This window comes from Elgaria multicarinata, chromosome 12, assembly GCF_023053635.1.
Source record: "Elgaria multicarinata webbii isolate HBS135686 ecotype San Diego chromosome 12, rElgMul1.1.pri, whole genome shotgun sequence".
NCBI classification, from domain to species: domain Eukaryota; kingdom Metazoa; phylum Chordata; class Lepidosauria; order Squamata; family Anguidae; genus Elgaria; species Elgaria multicarinata.
In genome coordinates this window covers 10,757,727-10,775,850 of record NC_086182.1, presented here as the reverse complement: position 1 = coordinate 10,775,850, position 18,124 = coordinate 10,757,727, and the positions used below count along the sequence as shown (strand labels likewise).

Sequence of the window (18,124 nt, the reverse complement as noted above, 5' to 3'; positions counted from 1 at the left end):
ATGAAACAGTACCATCTAGTGGCAGGATTCATTCCACAATAATTTAAATACTGCATTTAAAAGCAAAATTACCAGGGAAAAGCATGAGAGATGTCCTGGAGGTTGATGGCGCCATATAAAGGACCCACAAATTTCCGTGAATTTTCTGTGCACATAAATGTGCAATGTATTGCTCATGTAGTGAAGTTCAAAGACCTGCATGGCCTCTCTTGATCCAGATGTGACAGAAAAATAGAGCTGAGTATTCCAAATCTCCTAATGGCTGCTTCGAATGGCTTCATAGAGATGTTGACTAGCATTAAGGACAAGATAGCACAGTTGCCAGGGGCTGAACAATTATCACCCATTCCTACCAATTGTAACTGGCCCTATAAGTAGAATTAAAACCACCCTATGTCCAAAGCTCAAAAGCTTTGGACATAGGCACCTACCCTCTGAAGGATCTTCCCATGGGTCATTCAAGAGGAGGAAACTGTGGCGAGCTTCATGCAACCTCTTGAAACCATATTTATAGTTTTATACTGATTTTATTGTTTAATACCAATTTTATTTTGATTTTTATATTGTGTTGTGTTTTTATTTAACCTGCTTGGTGATGAAGGGCAGCACTTTGCTTTGCAACATGCCCAGCTCCCACTTTAAAATAAAATAAAAATCTTAATAAAATAAAGATCTGGAGGGACAGGAGGCCTGGTGGGCACCAGGAAAGGCATCTGGGGCATATTGGTGCCACATTAAAGGCCCTAAACAATTTTATACTTACTGGACCCATTTCAGCAGTAGTTCAGCAGCAGTAGGTTGAAAAACCAATAGCGACATCAACATTCAAGTGCGCCTGGAATCCCCTCTCCTCAGTATGGAACATGGGCCCTGATTCCAGATGGGAGGTGCCTGACGGTGGTTACCATGGCAAAGAATATTCTGGCCATATTCACAACCACCATCAAGACTGCTTCACTTCCTGTTGGCAACAGATTCTACACCACATACTTAATAAGCTCACAAATAGTCTTTCCTAGAGAGCCCTGGGGACTGTAGTTCTACAGCAGGAAAGGGAGACACCAGATCTCTTACAGATCAATGTAAGATCAATCTCTTACAGATCAACATTCACCAAATATATTCCCCAGGATTGTTTGAGGTCAAGCCATATCATTGACAGAAAATTGAAACAAACAACAAAGCCTAACGGTTGAAGATTACTTGTGCAAGGAAAGAGGGCCCTTTGCGGCTCACGCTCTTTCTTTGGGTGAAATATTCCCGCAAAAGGCCTTGAGCTTCTGCCTCTCCCTTCGCTTGCAGTCCTTGAATGTGGGGAATGTGCAGGCTGCATTCCAGAACACGTTGGGCAGGCCGTTTCTGCGGTGACTTCATGGCAGGAATGCTGCTCAGAACAGGAAGCGGGGCGACACCCAGAATGCCTTTCCAGGCCTTTGGCACGGGCCTTTGTTTGCACTGCTGAAGAGGGGCGGACACCCCTCTTTTGTGTTTCATCAGGGAACAACAACTCCCACCAACTTCTCCCACCAACCTCTAATCCCAAAAACATTCCAGACATGCCCAAAGTTTCACACTTTATTGAATGGGGTGGGAAACAGTGTAGATGCATGTCCAGGTCATATCCCCCAACCCCCAGGCTATCGCTCTTTTAAGAAACTAGATTTTAGGACATCTATTTTTCAGCATGAATCCCACCCTTAGAATTCTAGAGTGGGAGGAATAGGAAAGACATCTCAGCAAGTAAACTGTGCCCTGCACATGATATCAGCTACCATCTTTGAAAGGTACCCTCAGAGCCCAAACAGACATTACTTTAAATTTGTTGTAGAGTGGCTTTTACAAAGGACAGTCCTCTATCTGAAGGGCTGTCTGAGGACTGTCTGCTATTTTGATGGCATCTTCTGAGGGCTGTCCAGGCCAAATCGGGTATAAAAATAAAGAACCACCAGAAGAGGGCTTTGAAATTGCCCATCAACAGCACCTGGACAGCAAATTGAGCAAAGGACACAGATCACCTGGTCAGTCTTTCACACTTTTCTGTATTTCTCTTTAAATTATAATAGTTTTTAAATCTGTATATATGCACATAAAATTAGCACACGTACATTTTATGCAAATTGGCAACCTCCTTTTTAAAAAATGATCCACATCCTCTTTTTTGGCAGTTCATAAGAGCCAGGCTATCTGGAGTCCAGCAGCTATGTCTTTCCTCCCTTCCCCTATTTTTACTCTAGAGTAGGTACAGGGTGCCTGATCTGGATCAGGACTCTAATGTTGGGGGTGACTGACTGCTGTTTGACCCCAAATGTGCTTCTTGCAGCAAACAGAACCTTTGGGGACAAATTACAGGCATGTTGTTGTTCGGTAGGAAACTGATACTGGGCTCCAATCTGGATTGGAGCCTTGCTGATTCTTCCTCAGAATCAAAGCCGCCAGTCAAAGTATGCTTATTTATTATTATTATTATTTATTACATTTGTATACCACCCCATAGCTGAAGCTCTCTGGGCGGTTTATTTAAAAGAGTAATGTGAAGTTTGGCCCTAAGGACATGCGATTTAAAAAATAAACAAGTTCCAGGGTTTGAGTACAGTGGATACATCCTCAAGACTCACCTTACCAATTTGCTTGTGTAGCCTGGGGAACACAAGAATTGGACAGATGCAGGAAACTCACATTCAAACTCAATGGAAGACACAGGAGACCCCCCCACTCAAACATTAATGCAGTTATGGATTTGCCAAGATGGCCTTAAGCAGATCACTGTATCCTAATCTGTAAGGGCTTTCAGGAAATGGAGGTTCTCCTTCTGGGTCTCTGTGCATCACACCTATGGGCTCTGCACCTGCGCAGAATGCAGTTGCTTACCTGTAACCATAGTTCTTCGAGTGGTCATCTGCACATTCTCACCACCCTCCCACCATCCTCGCTTTGGTGTCACTGTCATTGGATGCTGATTCTGAAGTAGTGTTTATCCCTCTGTTTCGACGCCTCCTTGGTGGTCTTACGGAACTGAGGAAACGGGCAGGAACCCATTGGAGCATGTGCAGTGAGATGGTGGTGGAGGGTTCCCACCTCAAAACTCGTTCCTCCGCTATAGTACCTCCTGGCTTTGGCTCAGCGCAGGTGCAGACCCCATAGGTGTGAATGACCTCTTGAAGAACTACAGTTACAGGTAAGCAACCTGCATAAACCATCTGGGAATTGTTCCCCCCGTCGATTGTCCCTTGCCAGTCATGGGGACATAGATCCGTTAGTCAGATGCTGAATTCTGATGTCTGCTGCCGGTGAAGTGTCCCATATCTTGCCCTCCGACGCAAAGGCCACACATGGTTCCAGTCTCGGTGTCGACTGTGGCAAAGCCCTAATAGAGGAGTCCATCAACGGTGGTGAGAGTGGCAGCTCCTTAGATAAAGTTTCTTTTGGGAGTCAGTCCCCGACTTATGCTTTTTAGCCCTTTTAGAGATTTTCTTAGCAGCAGCTATTGTGAAACATTGCCCTGAAGTGGCTGGTTCAGTTTGGGTCACTGAAGAGGGACCCGGAGAAGCCATTGCCGGTGCTGCCATAGCTTTAGAGGGAGAAGATCACCCCAGCTGCCTTGGCGTACCCACTGCTTCTAAGGCTTTGCTCCAGAGGACTGCCTTTAGGTGGTTGGAATGGTGGCGGCCTGGTTGCTTGGAGAAGCCCTGGCAATGATGGCAAGGTTCAACTTTATGGGCTTCTCCTAAGCAGAGCAAACGTAAGGAGTGTCCGTCCGAGGGTGTAACCTTATTTCCACACTTTACACACTTCCTAAATGGCACCTTGAGTGCCATAAGCAGCAGCTTCTTGCCCGCAAGTAGACAGAGTAGAAGAGAGAAGGTAAAGTTGATTTAAAAACAATAACAACGGAGAATAACGAAGAGAAAGGTAACAGCAGGGATGAAGAAAGCAGTCCAAAATCCTCAGTAAACATAGAAAAACAATGCTCAAAGGAGCAGAAGTTCCCCACAAGGCAACCGAACCGCTATGCTGGTCGAAAGAGAACTGAGGCAAAGGCAGGAACCCCTATAGACATGTGCAGTAAGACAATGGGGAGGGTTTCCACCAAAAATGTTCCTCAGATCTCGAAGTTTCCCGAACCAAGGCTCCGTACAGGTGCAGAGCTCATAGGTGTGATGCACAGAGACCACGAAGAACCACCATGGAATCCCTGGGACAGAACAGGAGGCTTTTGACAAGACAGGCTTGCCAGCAAACTGAAGAAATGGAGGTGGTCTTGGACTTCAGGATAAGCTGGAACAGCACCAGGAAAAACTGCAACAAGACTTTTCCTTGTCCCCTTGGAAGTCATTGGCAGAGTGTTGTGTCTGAAAATATGAAACTGCCTTCTGCTAATTCAGACCCATTGATCCATCTATCCTAGTACTGCCAACTCAAGCTGGCAACAGAGCTACAAGTTCTCAGCAAGAGGTGTTTCTCAATTGTGCTACTAACCCAAGATAGTTTAAACTGTAGATGGCAGGCCATTAATCTGAGACATTCTGCACTTGGAAATGCAGGTTGCTTACCTGTAACTGTAGTTCTTCGAGTGGTCATCTATGCATTCACACATATGGGCTTTGCGCCTGCGCAGAGACCAGACCGGAACCTTCTCTAGCTGAGTGGAACGTTTTTGGCGGGAACCCCTCCCCCACGCTACCGCGCATGTCCATGGGGTTCCCGCCCTTACCTCAGTTTACAGGAGTCCGACGTTGTGCCCCCATAAACATGAGTGTAAATAAAGTAAAGTACATTCCACAATAAAACAGTGTCATTTGTAAGTCTCACACCACCAAGTGGGGATGGTGGGTGGGTTGTGTGAATGCATAGATGACCACTCGAAGAACTACAGTTACAGGTAAGCAACCTGCATTTCTTCTTCGTGGTCTCTATGCATCACACATATGGGCGAATAGCGAGCTGACATACCTTTGGAGGTGGGTTGGTGCATCATCTGAAGATCTCTGAAAGCACTGTCCTCCCAAATGAGCAGTCCTGCCTCGCACGGGTGTCCAAACTGTAGTGCTTGACAAACGTGGATGGAGTGGACCACGTTGCAGCTCTACAGACTTCAGTCAGTGGAACACCTCTGGTGAAAGCCACCGACGTTGAAACAGCTCTGGTGGAATGAGCTGTTACAGGTTTCACTAACTCTAATTTAGCAATCGAGTAGGCCAATTCTATTGTCTCCACTATCCAGCGTGACAGTCGTTGGCAGGAGACAGGGAGTCCCTTAGAAGGCTCACCATAACAAATAAACAGTTGCTTTGTCTTTCTAAATGTCTCTGTCCTGTCTTTGTAAAAAGCAAGAGCCCTTCTTACATCCAGATTATGCAAAGAAGACTCAAGAGGTGTAGTTGGATTAGGAAAGAAAGCAGGTAAAGTAATATGCTGGGACAGATGAAAAGTAGACACTACCTTAGGCAGGAAGGCTGGGTCTGTGCGTAGCACAACCTTGTCCTTATGAAAGATAGTGTATGGAACATCTATCCTAAGAGCTTTAAGCTCACTTGCACGTCTTGCTGATGTGATGGCTACTAAAAAGACAGTCTTTAAAGTAAGCAGCCTAAGGTCTGTCGAAGCCATGGGCTCGAAGGGCTTGCGTGTCAATGCTTGCAGCACAACTGACAGGCTCCAAGGCGGCACGATAGTCTTCACAGTCGGTATCGTGTTCTTCAGACCTTTCAGAAATTTCTTGGTTGTTGGATGGGTAAAAGGTGTAAAACCATCTACACCCCGGTGAAAAGATGTAATCGCAGCAAGGTGAACCCTGATGGATGCGAGCTTAAGTCCCTGCTGGAAAAGTGTCAATAAATAATTAAGGATGAAGGGTAAGTGGCAAGATTCTGGTGTTTGATCTTGTACTGAAGCAAAGTTCCGAAATCTTTGCCACTTTGCTGCATAAGTTTTCCTAGTGGAAGGCTTTAGTGCTGCCAATATAATGTGATCCACAGTCAAAGTTCTAGTTGCAGAGAAGGAGTGGTTGTTATCCTCCATGCAGTCATCTTGAGGGTCGACAGATCTGCGTGTCGAACCCTGCCCTGGTGTCGAGACAGTAGCTTCGGTGTCGACGGGAGCCTGATGTAATCCCCTCTCGATAACCGAAGAGCGTGTGAGAACCACGTCTGTCGAGGCCACCACGGCGTGATCAGGATGCAATCGGAGTTGTCCATCTGGATCTTGGCTATCACTCTTGTCAAAAGTGGAAAGGGAGGAAACATGTACAGGAGATTTCCTCTCCAAGTTCTGGTGAAAGCGTCTCCTAGAGAGCGCTTTCCTCTTCCTGCCCTGCTGCAAAACTTGGCGCAGACTGCGTTGTCCTCGGTAGCGAAGACATCGACAACAGGACGGCCCCAGTACCGAAAAAGGCTTTCCCGCACTTCGACGTCGAGCTCCCACTCGTGGTCGACATGGAAGGATCTGCTGAGAGAATCCGCAATGACGTTTTCCTTGCCGGCTACATGAATCGCAGTCAGGTAAGTCCTTCTCTTTATGCACCAGTTCCATATCCTGAGTGCAGAACGGTTCAGGGGGTGTGATCTTGTTCCACCCTGCCTGTTGATGTATGCCACTACAGTAGTATTGTCTGTCGCGATCAAGACATTCTTGCCCTCGATCATCTGTGCAAATGCTTTTACTGCATTTTCTACTGCCAGGAGTTCGAGATGGTTGATGTGATGCTCCCTCTGTGATCGAGGCCAACGACCCTGAGAGGTTAAGGAGCTGCAATGGGCTCCCCATCCTTCTAAGGATGCATCCGTCGTGATCGTTACCGAAGGCGCCTGTTGTTGGAATGGAACGCCTTCGAGAAGAGTCGACATCGAGAACCACCATTTCAGCGATGCCCTGACTTGCTTCGGTAACGAAAGGTAAGTTCGTCGAGCATTGAGCCTGAGATCGAAAGTTCTTAAAAACCAGGCCTGCAATACCCTCATTCTGAGTCTTGCAAACCTGATGACTGCCGTAGTGGCTGCCATCAGGCCTAATAGTCTCTGGACTGTCCAAGCCGATACTTTCCGCCGGCTCTCGATGTCGATGGCTAACTGCTGCAAGGTGTTTGCCCTGGTTGAAGGTAAGTATGCTCTCCCGTCTCGAGAGGATAGGGTTACCCCTATGAAGTCCAATCTCTGCTGTGGAGTCAAAATGGACTTTTCGTGGTTGACCCACAGCCCCAACGAGTCCAACAGGTTGAGGGTGGTTAGTATATCCGACTGGAGCGCCTCGCTGCTGTCCGCTACGAGAAGCCAATCGTCCAGGTACGGATAAACACAAATGCCTTTCTGCCTTAGGTGGGCGCATACCACCGCCATGACCTTCGTGAAGACTCTCGGTGCCGTGGCCAACCCGAACGGAAGAACGGTGAACTGGTACTGGGATGCACCGATCGAAAACCGCAGGTAAGCTTGATGCGACTTCCTGATGGAAATGTGGAAGTACGCATCCTTCAGATCCACCACTGCGAACCAAACTCCTTCTTGTAGAAGCTGCAAAATTGAAGTAACCGTTGTCATACGGAACTTCTTCGGGATGATGAACTTGTTCAGTTGTCTTAAGTCCATGATCGGTCGAAGACCTCCATCTTTCTTCGGGACCGTGAAGTAACGGGAGAAAAAACCTTGGTTGATTTCCTCTGTAGGTACGGGAGAGATGGCTCCTTTCGATAGCAAGGTCTGTACCTCGAGTAGCAGAGGAGGGGATGGAGTCGTTACTTTCACGCCGGAAAAAGGAGGAAGGGCATCGAGCTCGATGGCATAGCCCGAATTGATGATAGTGAGCACCCAGGAGTCCGATGTTATTGACTCCCATTGATGGTAATGGGGTGCTAGGCGGTTCGCAAAAGGGGGTGGATCTGGAGCCGAAGAGTCAAACCCGCTGCTTCTTAGAGAAGTCGGGTTGACGTTTTTCCTGTTGGAAACGGCTCTGATAAGGCCGTTTCCTTTGAAGTTGTTGCTGCTGCTGCCTTGGTTGCTGGTATTGGGGCCGTTGTTGTTGTGGAGGAGGTCTTATCCATCTTTTCTGTCGGTATTGAGTCTGTGGAGGAGGAGCAGTAAACCCCATCTTTTTAGCTGTTGTTCTCGCCTTATAGATAGAGTCCAGCGTCTCGTCGGTCTTTGTATTAAATAGACCTTCGCCATCGAATGGCATGCTCTCTATCCTCCATTTCGTTTCTTGAGTAAGATTGGCTGATCTGAGCCAAGCGTGCCTCCTCAAAGAAATGGCCCCCATCATCGACTTTGAGTGGCAATCCACCTGGTGTCGAGCGGTAGACAATTGCTGCCTTGCTATGGCTGTCGCTTCATTCTGAAATACTCTCGCGAGCTCCTTCTTATCCTCCGGAAGATGTTCGCACAGAGAACCCATCTTTTCCCAAAGGAAAATCTGATATCTCGCCATAGTTGCCTCGTACGCCGATGCTCTGATGCCCAAAGTTGAGGACGAGTAAACTCTCCTGCCAGTTTGGTCCAATTTCCTCCCCTCTCTGTCGACAGGTGCAGAATGAGTCTTTTGTGACTGTCCCTGTGCCGATTCCACTACAATTGAATTCGGCTTAGGATGCTGAAGCAAAAATTGTGCATCCTCTTCCTTAACTTTATAGAGTGTCTCCAATCTCTTTGATGTTGCCTGTGTCACTGCCGGGGTTTTCCATGACAGTTGAGCCGTTTGTTTCAAGGCTTGAGGAACAGGAATGGCCAAACGTTGGTTCGTTGTCGACTGAAACACATCATAGATTGGGTCGACTACCGATTCATCTGTTTCCTGTATGTCAAGTCCCAATGCTTTGGACATCCTAAGCATATGGTCCGAAAAACGTACCATATCGTCCGAAGGCGAGGATGGATCGGCATCTTCGATTGCATCGTCTGGTGAAGGAGCAGCTGGGGCAACTGAATGTTGAGATTCAGAATCAGAAGGATAGCTATCCTCTGGTGATGATAACGTCACCACTTGCAGACCATGTTGTTCGTCTTGCGGCAGCACAGTAACGGATGCAGCAGATGGTATTGCTTGCTGTGCACGGTGTCGAGGCGTCGATACCGTCAACATTAACTGAGCGGATGGAGAAGGCAGAGGCAACTGGCAGACTCTTGTTGTTGGAGGAGGTTGTGCATAATAACCTTCCTGCTGGTAGTAACCTTGATCCCCTTGAAAATATTGTTGAGGACGGTATCTTTCCCAGTCATAATATCTAGACTGGGAATCAGAGTACTGCGATGCCCTGTCCCAATCTGTTCTTGAGGTCCGTCTCGGGGAAGGCTGTACGAGTTCTTGCGGCCTCATAGGTTGCCGAGCGGACGTTACCGACACTGAATCCCGAATTTCACCCTCTGATAAACTTGGAGGACATGTCGGTACCGTGGCCGTCGGTACTGACATAGATCTTGGTACCGAAGGTGACCTCGGTATCGAAGTGGTCGGTACGGCAGGAGGCGTGGAATGGCTCTTGGCCGATTCCCGATGTCGAGGTGACGGTACGGTGGATTTCTCCACATCCCTCTTTTTCTTCTTCTTCTTTTTCTTCTCCGACTCAGAAGAAGATATCAGAGTTCTGGCTGTTTTAGGGATTGTCTTAGCCATAGAACTCGATAAAGACCGACCAGGCGTGAGGGGTATCTCAGCCCTATTTGCTCTGATCTGCACTTCAGTGCTATGGTCTGACGGTTTCTCCGCAACAGTCTTTGTAACTGCCGTTTTACGGGCAACAGACTTATGAACCGCCGTTCTTTCCATCGAAGGGGCCTCTGTGGCCTTGAGAGCCTTCTCCCAAAGTACGGAGCGGAGTTGGTCTGCTCGGTGTTTTCTGGTTTGTTTGGTAAAAGACATACAATGGTGGCAGGTCTCTACCACATGTCCCTCTCCCAAACAGATAATGCACAAAGAATGGCCGTCAGACGGAGGGAGCTTAGCTCCGCACTTGACGCACTTTCTAAATGGTGCTTTGATTGCCATAAAGGCCTCACACGACCGAAGTCGCTGAGGAGAAATCTAACTACAAAAATCTTTTTTTTTTTTTTTTTTATATAGATAAAGAGAGAAAAAGGACGAAAAAGAAGAAAGCTGAAGAAAAGGTAAGCTAGAAAAGTATTTTAAATAGATCAACAGAGAAAACGCTAGAGGTAAAGTTTTTCGGTCTAGGCACAACGGCGGACGACGAAGAACTGAGGTAAGGGCGGGAACCCCATGGACATGCGCGGTAGCGTGGGGGAGGGGTTCCCGCCAAAAACGTTCCACTCAGCTAGAGAAGGTTCCGGTCTGGTCTCTGCGCAGGCGCAAAGCCCATATGTGTGATGCATAGAGACCACGAAGAAGAACCATGTGTGCCACGGCTGAGTTGTAGTCCCTTTCCTTATAGTGGTGGTCAGTCAAGGGACACAGAGCATATCTCAGTATTTTGTACCTGGACCACATATCTTCTAGATGCAGTGAAATTCAAGATCACACACACACACACACACTGACGCAAACACAGTGGTAGCACTCAACACAGGAAAGACGTTAACTTATTTGAACCTCCAATGCTCATCAACCAGACTGAGAAACATAGCACCACAGACCTTGCAGACAAGATAGAAACACACACACACACACACACACACACACACACACACACACACACGGTAGTTCTACTCTAACCAGGTTACAAGAAGACAACTCTAATTGGCCCGTTCCATCTGTTTCTCTATAGCCCATCCCTACAAAGACATGAATGGGCTTAACATTGGCTTATATGCAAGTACCATCTCCTGCACTCTTCAGCCAGGAAGGCCAAGCAGCTAGTGCCCTCTACTGGCTCACTACCTATACTACATTTACGATGAATACCCTACTGGCAAGCTTCTGTTGGGGCAATCCTCTGGCTGATATTGGAAATAAAATGCTAGCTAGACTCACTGGATGGACCCTTGGGTCTGTTTCAGCAAAGCCATTTTTGAATTCTTATGATTATGAAGAAAGAGTCTTACGGTATGTATGCATATTTCACTTAAAACACTGTCAGGAGGTGAGTTTTTTGAAGGTAGTACAGAATACAAACTTTGCGCTGTCATGTCACAATATCACCCCATCCACTAGTCAGAGACACAAAGGCAGATTGGCGTGCTTGTTTTTTGAGACAAAGATGTATCATGGAGTCCGTCATCAATCCCTGACTGTCTCCGTTATAGGTTCCTGTTGCTCTGTAATACTAACCTCTGTAGTTTCACATCTGTGTTGTATCCCTTTGCTATCAGTTATTTAGAACAGTATTGAGACCTGCACACACAGTTTGTACACAAGCAAAACCCCAAGCGATCCTGGTTGCTGCATTTGAAATGTGCCTGGGAGTTATAAGGACTTTTTTTCTGTCTAACCGTGCATAGCATTGTGCCCTAAGCATTAATAAAGAAGCAATGATAGAAGGCAGAAGTTAATACTTCTGCCTAATAACAATACTTAAAGTGCACAGTCGAACTTGTGCAACAAAAATCCACAACACAGCGGAAGTCTGCACAGAAGCCTTTTTCCAGTCATTATTCTGGGTATTTCCAGGTCCCCACTGAGAATTGAATAATTCCATCACAACCGAGAGGAATCATGTAGGATTTGTGATGCATTAAATCAAGGGAACAGTGGCCTCAAATTTCTATTATCTCACACCTGTGTGGAGCAACACTCTACTGCATCAGAAGTATAAAGGTGAGTGGGGGCTCAGGCACACAGCTTGCACTGCAGTTCTTTTTGTCCTGATGGCCGATGTCTAACATACCAATAGGTGTGATTGGGCAGTCGCTCATCTTGAATTCAAGAGGGAACCCTCACATCAGCATTACTCAGTCATCACTGGACTGTTCTCCTTCCATCTGGAGGGGTAGTGGGGCAGCAGTGACCCTTTCTGATTTGCAACTATTAGATTGGCGATTACAAAGGACCCTTTCCACTCCTTTTGGTAATCCCTTAGGTGGTACTGGGTCAGTCATAGATTCCCTTCCTTATAAACATCTGGAAAAATTACTTACAGATCAGTTCCATGTCCTTGAAGTAACCCTTGAAAGAACTTCTGCATCCTGATTGCTGGGGAGGAGTAGGTGGGAGTGTTTGGTTTTTATAAACCCTAAAATATAATGCAGAATGCAAAGTGGTGCCTTTCTCATTACCTCCAGAGATGACGCAAGCACGGGGCAAGTCCTTTACATACATATATATTATATTTCACATAGAGATCTGGCATAATATCTTAGAGAAGCTTTACAGAGAGTCAATAGTTGAAGCCGCACCCATGCCATCCCAGTACCTAGAGCTTCAGGAACACCCCTAACCTTCCTTGACTCTTCCCTTTCCTACGTGGACCCAGGGATGTTGGCAGCAGTGGCAAGAGAGAGGTGCTCTAGCTGCTCCAGTGGCTGTAGAATTAGAAAGAGCCACTTGGGTTTGACAACTGCTACCCAGGGCACAGGGATGGCATGGGCAGGACAATCACACCCCACAGTGTGCCCCATAACTGACTCTCTGGAGACACCCTTAGTATTGTAGAAAGTTCAGCCATGCCCTTCTGAAGCTGTTCAGTGCCAAGCGTGACCGTGCTTGTGCTATGTAGACCTTTGCCCTTCTAAAAAATTAGGCCAAGCTAATTGAAAATGCCATTTGCTTAGAGGAGTTCCAGCCCTACTCCCAAGATCTCTGCTCCCATCTTCCACTGTTTTGCAGGTGTTTGTTTTTGCACTGGAAGCTTCCTTTCCTGGGCATGTCTCAATTAGCTGAATCCCGATTGCTTGGGACGGTGCAAGGAGAGAAAGGCCCGACAGCCAATCAAAAGAGACCCAGGGGACCCGCTCACAGTCACACAGGTTAGGTATAGGGAAGAAAGCCTCTAGGGTGGCAGCACCCGCTTCATTCAACCCCCATGTGCTCAGGTACAGTTTAGGACTGGGAGTAGATGGCTGTGATAGTGCTGCCCCCTGCTGCCCCCTGGTAGCGCTGGCGAGCGTGCTTCTCGCAGTACATCTCTTCACCAACCCAGAAGTGGCCGCGCATCTTCAGGTTGAGGCCGCAATCGTTGCAGATGTAGCAGGAGGGGTGGCGGTAGCGGTTCTCTTGGATCCTTACTGCCTGGTTCCTGTGGGAGACACAACAGAGGATGCAGCCAGTGAAAAGGGACACTCTCATACACACAGAGCCAAGAGTAATCTAGAAGTTCTTCATATAAATGTCACTGGCACCTGGTGAAAACTTTGAAACCTGATGCCCTGGTAAATCTTAGGTTTAAAATTTTAACGCCAACTTTCTAGTCCTCAGGATTGTAGAGAAAATGTTGGAAGTAGGTGGGTAGTGCAGGGCAGCAACTCAGAAAACCCTCTGCCCTGACAGTAACCTGCAAGTTGAGGATGACCATTCCTGCATCTGATGGATTCTAGTCCATGAAAGCTTATGTCATCATGAATGCATTAGTCCAAGGGTGGGGAACCTGTGGCCTCTCCAGATGTTGTTGAACTACAACACCCATCATGCATGACCCCTGGCCATGCTGCTGAGGCTGATGAGAGATGGAGACTAATAACATCTGGGAGACCACAGGTTCTCCACTCCCGCGTCAATCCTGCCACAAGACTTTTTAAAAATCTGCCACAGACTAACACGGCTGGAACACGTTTAGCATTATTCCCTTTACTTAATGTATTCAGCTTCCAAATTCCCCCCAAATGGGGATTTCTTTCAGTAACAGGAGTACCAGAGCATAAAGCTCTTGCAGCTGCAGGGAGGTTGGGTTAAACAGCCTCCACCAACACTGGCTGTCTCTCCCTTGATTACTCAAAGCACCTTCTTTTGGGACTATGAACAGAGCCCATGTTTTCACATCACAGCACCCGTGAGACTGCAGCCTGTATTTCCTTCTAAGAAAAAGCAAAGAGCTCAGAATTTCAGGATATCCACCTGTGTGTGTGTGTAATTTCAGATACCCACGCTTGAAACCCACCGGATGTGTCATACACATCTCATCCCCATCCGCTTGCCTTATTAGTTCTCCAACCCAGCAGGTGGGCTTGTCATTTCAAGCTGCTTTTAGAGGCAGCTGCCTGCTGCAAGACCGAGGGAGACCCAGGCTCCCCATTGCTTTTGCTGGGCTGCAGGTTTTATTAGCGTTATCTGTTTTTATAGTGTTTTATTGCAGTCTATCGTATATTTATTTATTGTCTATTTGTATTTGTACACTATTGCATTGCCTTTAATCCTGTATGCTGCCTTGAGAGGATTCTACCTTTAAAGGCAGCCTAAAAATAAATTTAAATAAATAAAATAAGTAAATAAAAAGAAATGTGTTGACTTTGGAGCTGTTCTTCAGCTATTAAAGTAATTCCAATTGCCCGGGCAATTGGCACTGAAGAGCTGTTCTAGTCCTTGCCCAGCAGATGGTGATACATAACCAGCCACCTACCCTGGTTATATAGCCCAAGTGCACAGTGGTGAATGCTCCTTTATCTATGTTCCAGAAGCCAGGTTATCCCTGGTTATCCATCTTGAGTTAGGGTGACCATATGAAAAGGAGGACAGGGCTCCTGTATCTTTAACAATTGCATGGAAAAGGGAATTTCAGCAGGTGTCCTTTGTCTATATGGAGAACCTGGTGAAATTCCCTCTTCATCACAACAGTTAAAGCTGCAGGTGCTGTACTAGAGTGACCAGATTTAAAAGATTGTAACGACCTTGGTGCCATTGGTTTCCTTGGCAAACAAAATGGCTGACTTTTCTGGCACACATAGGGTGGCCATATGAAAAGGAGGACAGGGCTCCTGTATCTTTAACAGTTGCATAGAAAAGGGAATTCCAGCAGGTGTCATTTGTATATATGGAGAACCTGGTGAAATTCCCTCTTCATCACAACAGTTAAAGTGCAGGAGCTATACCAGATTTAAAAGAAGGCAGGGCACCTGCAGCTTTAACTGTGGTGATGATAGGAAATTTCACCAGGTTCTCCATACGTACAAATGACACCTGCTGAAATTCCCTTTTCCATACAACTTTTAAAGATACAGGAGCCCTGTCCTCCTTTTCATATGGTCACCCTATCTTGAGTACCATCATCCCGGCTCCATCTGCACCCCTCCAACACCAACTCTACCCCCACCCTCGGAAGGATGAGCAAGACTTACGTGATGCTGCTGCTGCATTTCTCACACATGTGCAGCTTCTGGGCGCTGCCTGCCACAGAACTGCTGACTGGTTTGTGTGTGCTGGGAGAGAGCTGGCTGGGAAAGTGAGTCACAGCGCCCTCTGCCAAAGCAATGAAGAGGGCATGTTAGGATTCAGAAGTAGGGCTCTCAACACATTAAGAGAGCGAGTGCGGTGTAGTGGCTAAAGTGTTGGACTGGGAGTCGGGAGATCTGGGTTCTAGTCCCCACTCGGCCATGGAAACCCACAGGGTGACTTTGGGCCAGTCACAGATTCTCAGCCCAACCCACCTCACAGGGTTGTTGTTGTGAGGATAAAATTGAGAGGAGGAGGAAGATTATGTACGCTGCCTTGGGTTCCTTGGAGGAAAAACGGTGGGATATAAATGCAAAAATAAATAAATAAATAAATAAAATGTATAATTCTATGTCTGCCTACTCAGAAGGAAGCCTTATTGAGTTCAATGAGATTTATCATAGAATAGTAGAGTTGGAAGGGGCCTATAAGGCCATCGAGTCCAACCCCCTGCAGGAATCGACATTAAAGCATACCTGATTTATTCTCAGGCAAGTGTGTATGTATCGAAACAACATTTTCATGTTACCAAAATCCCTCATTAAATTCTTTTAATAATTTTTTTTAAAAAAAAACCACTGATGGAAAGATAGCAAATAAGGGGAGACATGATGGAAGTGTACAAAATTATGCATAGTATGGAGAACGTGGATAGGGAGAGTTTTTTCTTCCTTCTCTCATAATACTAGAAACGAATGGAGTTTTAATATTATGAAGCTGATTGGTGGGAGATTCAGGACAGATAAAAGGAAAGGACTTCTTCACAGAGCACATAATTAAACTATGGAATTTACTTACACAAGATGTAATGATGGCCACCAATTTAAGTGGGTTTAAAAGGGGTCTGGACAAGTTCCTGGAGGGGAAGGCTGTCAATGGTTACTAGTCCTGATGGCTACATGCTACCTCCAGTATCAGAGACAGTATGTCTGTACACCAATTGCTGCGGAACATGGGCGGGAGGATGCTGTCGCACTTGTGGGTCCCTGGTTGACAGCTGGTTGGCCACTGCGTGAACAGAATGCTGGACTAGATGGACCCTTGGTCTGATCCAGCATGATTCTTCCTATGTTCTTAATACTTAGTTATTGCATTTCCATACCATGTTTCTGAAACCCACCCAGGTGTTTTACAAAACTTCAGAAAACAAAAATCATAAGTAAATACAGATATAGGAAAACGTTAAAAAAAAAACTTAAAAAATTTAGCAATTTAAAGAGCCAAATTCAAAAGATGTGTTGTGACCCCCTTCCTGAATATAGAGAGAGTGGGGATCTGGTGTAACTCCAGAGGGAGCACCTTCCAGAATTTAGGAGCAACACAGGAGAAAGTCCTTTCCCTTTTAAGCCACCTATTCATGGTTAGAAGGAAAAGGTAATTTTAATATTTTCTTTTTTATTCCCTTGTATACTAACAGAACAGAAACAGATTCAGTCATAAAGTGTGTGCCTTTGATTCACAAAACTATCAATTAAAGTTTGCCATCACCAAGCTTTAGTGCCAATTAAATCTGCCAATTAAAGGTTGCAGTCCTCTCCAGGGGATGCGGGCCACTTGCTTATTATAATAAGAGCATCTCCCCTTGCCTCCAACAGCAAGGGCTTTCTCATCAGGGGTGTTGCTAGGCTCTTAAAAGATTTGGGGCCCAAGCCCATAGGGCCCAAATTTACATATGCTAATTTGTATCTATATATTCAAATCTAGAAACAATTACTGGGATTTGTTTAAAATTCACAGAAGGCAAAACCAGCCAGTTCATTTTTCATCCAAATCACCTCAAATAAAATTAGTTCTGTAATCTGCACGTCATCCCAGATCAACCCAAATCAGAGGTTCCTCTTCAGTTACAATTAATTTGCTTTCTCTTGCTGTCCCATTCCCATTTCTTTCTCCCCACTTCTCTTTCCTTCCCTCCTTTAGGAAAATTACCCCCATCCCATCCAGTTAAACTTAAAAGAATATCTTCCATTGGCATGAATGGACACTTGGGGCTGTGGGGAATAGATCCTGGGCACAAGGAAATAGATTCACACTCCTGATTCTCAGTGACACACACGCCACTGTAGCACTTATCTTTCCACCAGCTCAAAAAAAGTTTCCCCAAAAAAGGATGGTGCAGAATGAAAGGCACAGCACAAGGAGAGATTCCATGGTGGCTGTTACACCTGTGCTTGCTATTTCTCTTTACACAAACCATGTTATTTCTGGCCATCCCAGCCACCTCCCTGCCCCTCACCTTCTTCGTCCAACTCTAGAGCCACCTGGAGCAAGCGGAAAGTGCTTGATTGCCGTGGAGGAGCCCTGGTTTCGCGGTTTTCCTGCATCATCTTGTAGACCTCGGAGTCCCCTTCCAAACGATGCATGGCTGTCTCTGAATCCAGACTGGAGAGAAAGAACAGGTGCAGTCAGACTTGGGAAGAGGAAAAATACCTAAAGCTTTTGATCCCTGGAGGACAGGTCAAACCAGTCTTCCACACCAGCATCATTCTGCTGAGCTTGGCAGAAGAGGTGGGATTGGGGGAGCCCCAGGCAATAGACACCCAGTACACTGTAATTTTAGGACAACAGATGCCCCAGCGGAAGGATGCAAGACTCCTGAGGTCTTGTCCTGTGCTAGGCTGAGCAGAAAAGCTGGAGCCTTCTCTTCTGGATAAGTGCAGCAAAGCACTTGACCTAACATGGAAGGATCACTTACTCCAGGTAGGGCAGAACTTCAGAACACAACAATTACCCACACACAAAATTATCCATTCACAAATTCAGAGAAGCACTGCCCCTTTTCTCATTTATAAAACAAGGCCTTCCAACTTCTTCAGGCCTCTATTCCATTAGGAAACGATAACACCAACCCACAAGGAAGGAAGCGAGTTAGGATTGGTGATACAAA

General features: G+C 46.4%; 1 protein-coding gene across 4 annotated transcripts in view; it reads right to left on the bottom strand.

Annotated features, from left to right (window-relative positions):
- PDLIM2 (PDZ and LIM domain 2) overlaps nt 1–18,124 on the bottom strand; it is a 147,764-nt gene that overhangs the window by 75,088 nt on the left and 54,552 nt on the right. For 3 of the 4 annotated variants that reach the window (XM_063138944.1, XM_063138945.1, XM_063138946.1), the window contains 3 exons: nt 17,474–17,619; nt 15,144–15,264; nt 12,182–13,111 (listed from right to left, as the gene is read on the bottom strand). In XM_063138944.1, coding sequence (XP_062995014.1) covers nt 12,916–13,111; nt 15,144–15,264; nt 17,474–17,619 — 463 coding nt within the window. In that variant the 3' untranslated portion in view covers nt 12,182–12,915. Of the gene's footprint in view, nt 1–12,181; nt 13,112–15,143; nt 15,265–17,473; nt 17,620–18,124 lie in introns of those variants that run through there. The other variant, XR_010026029.1, reaches the window with a different exon arrangement.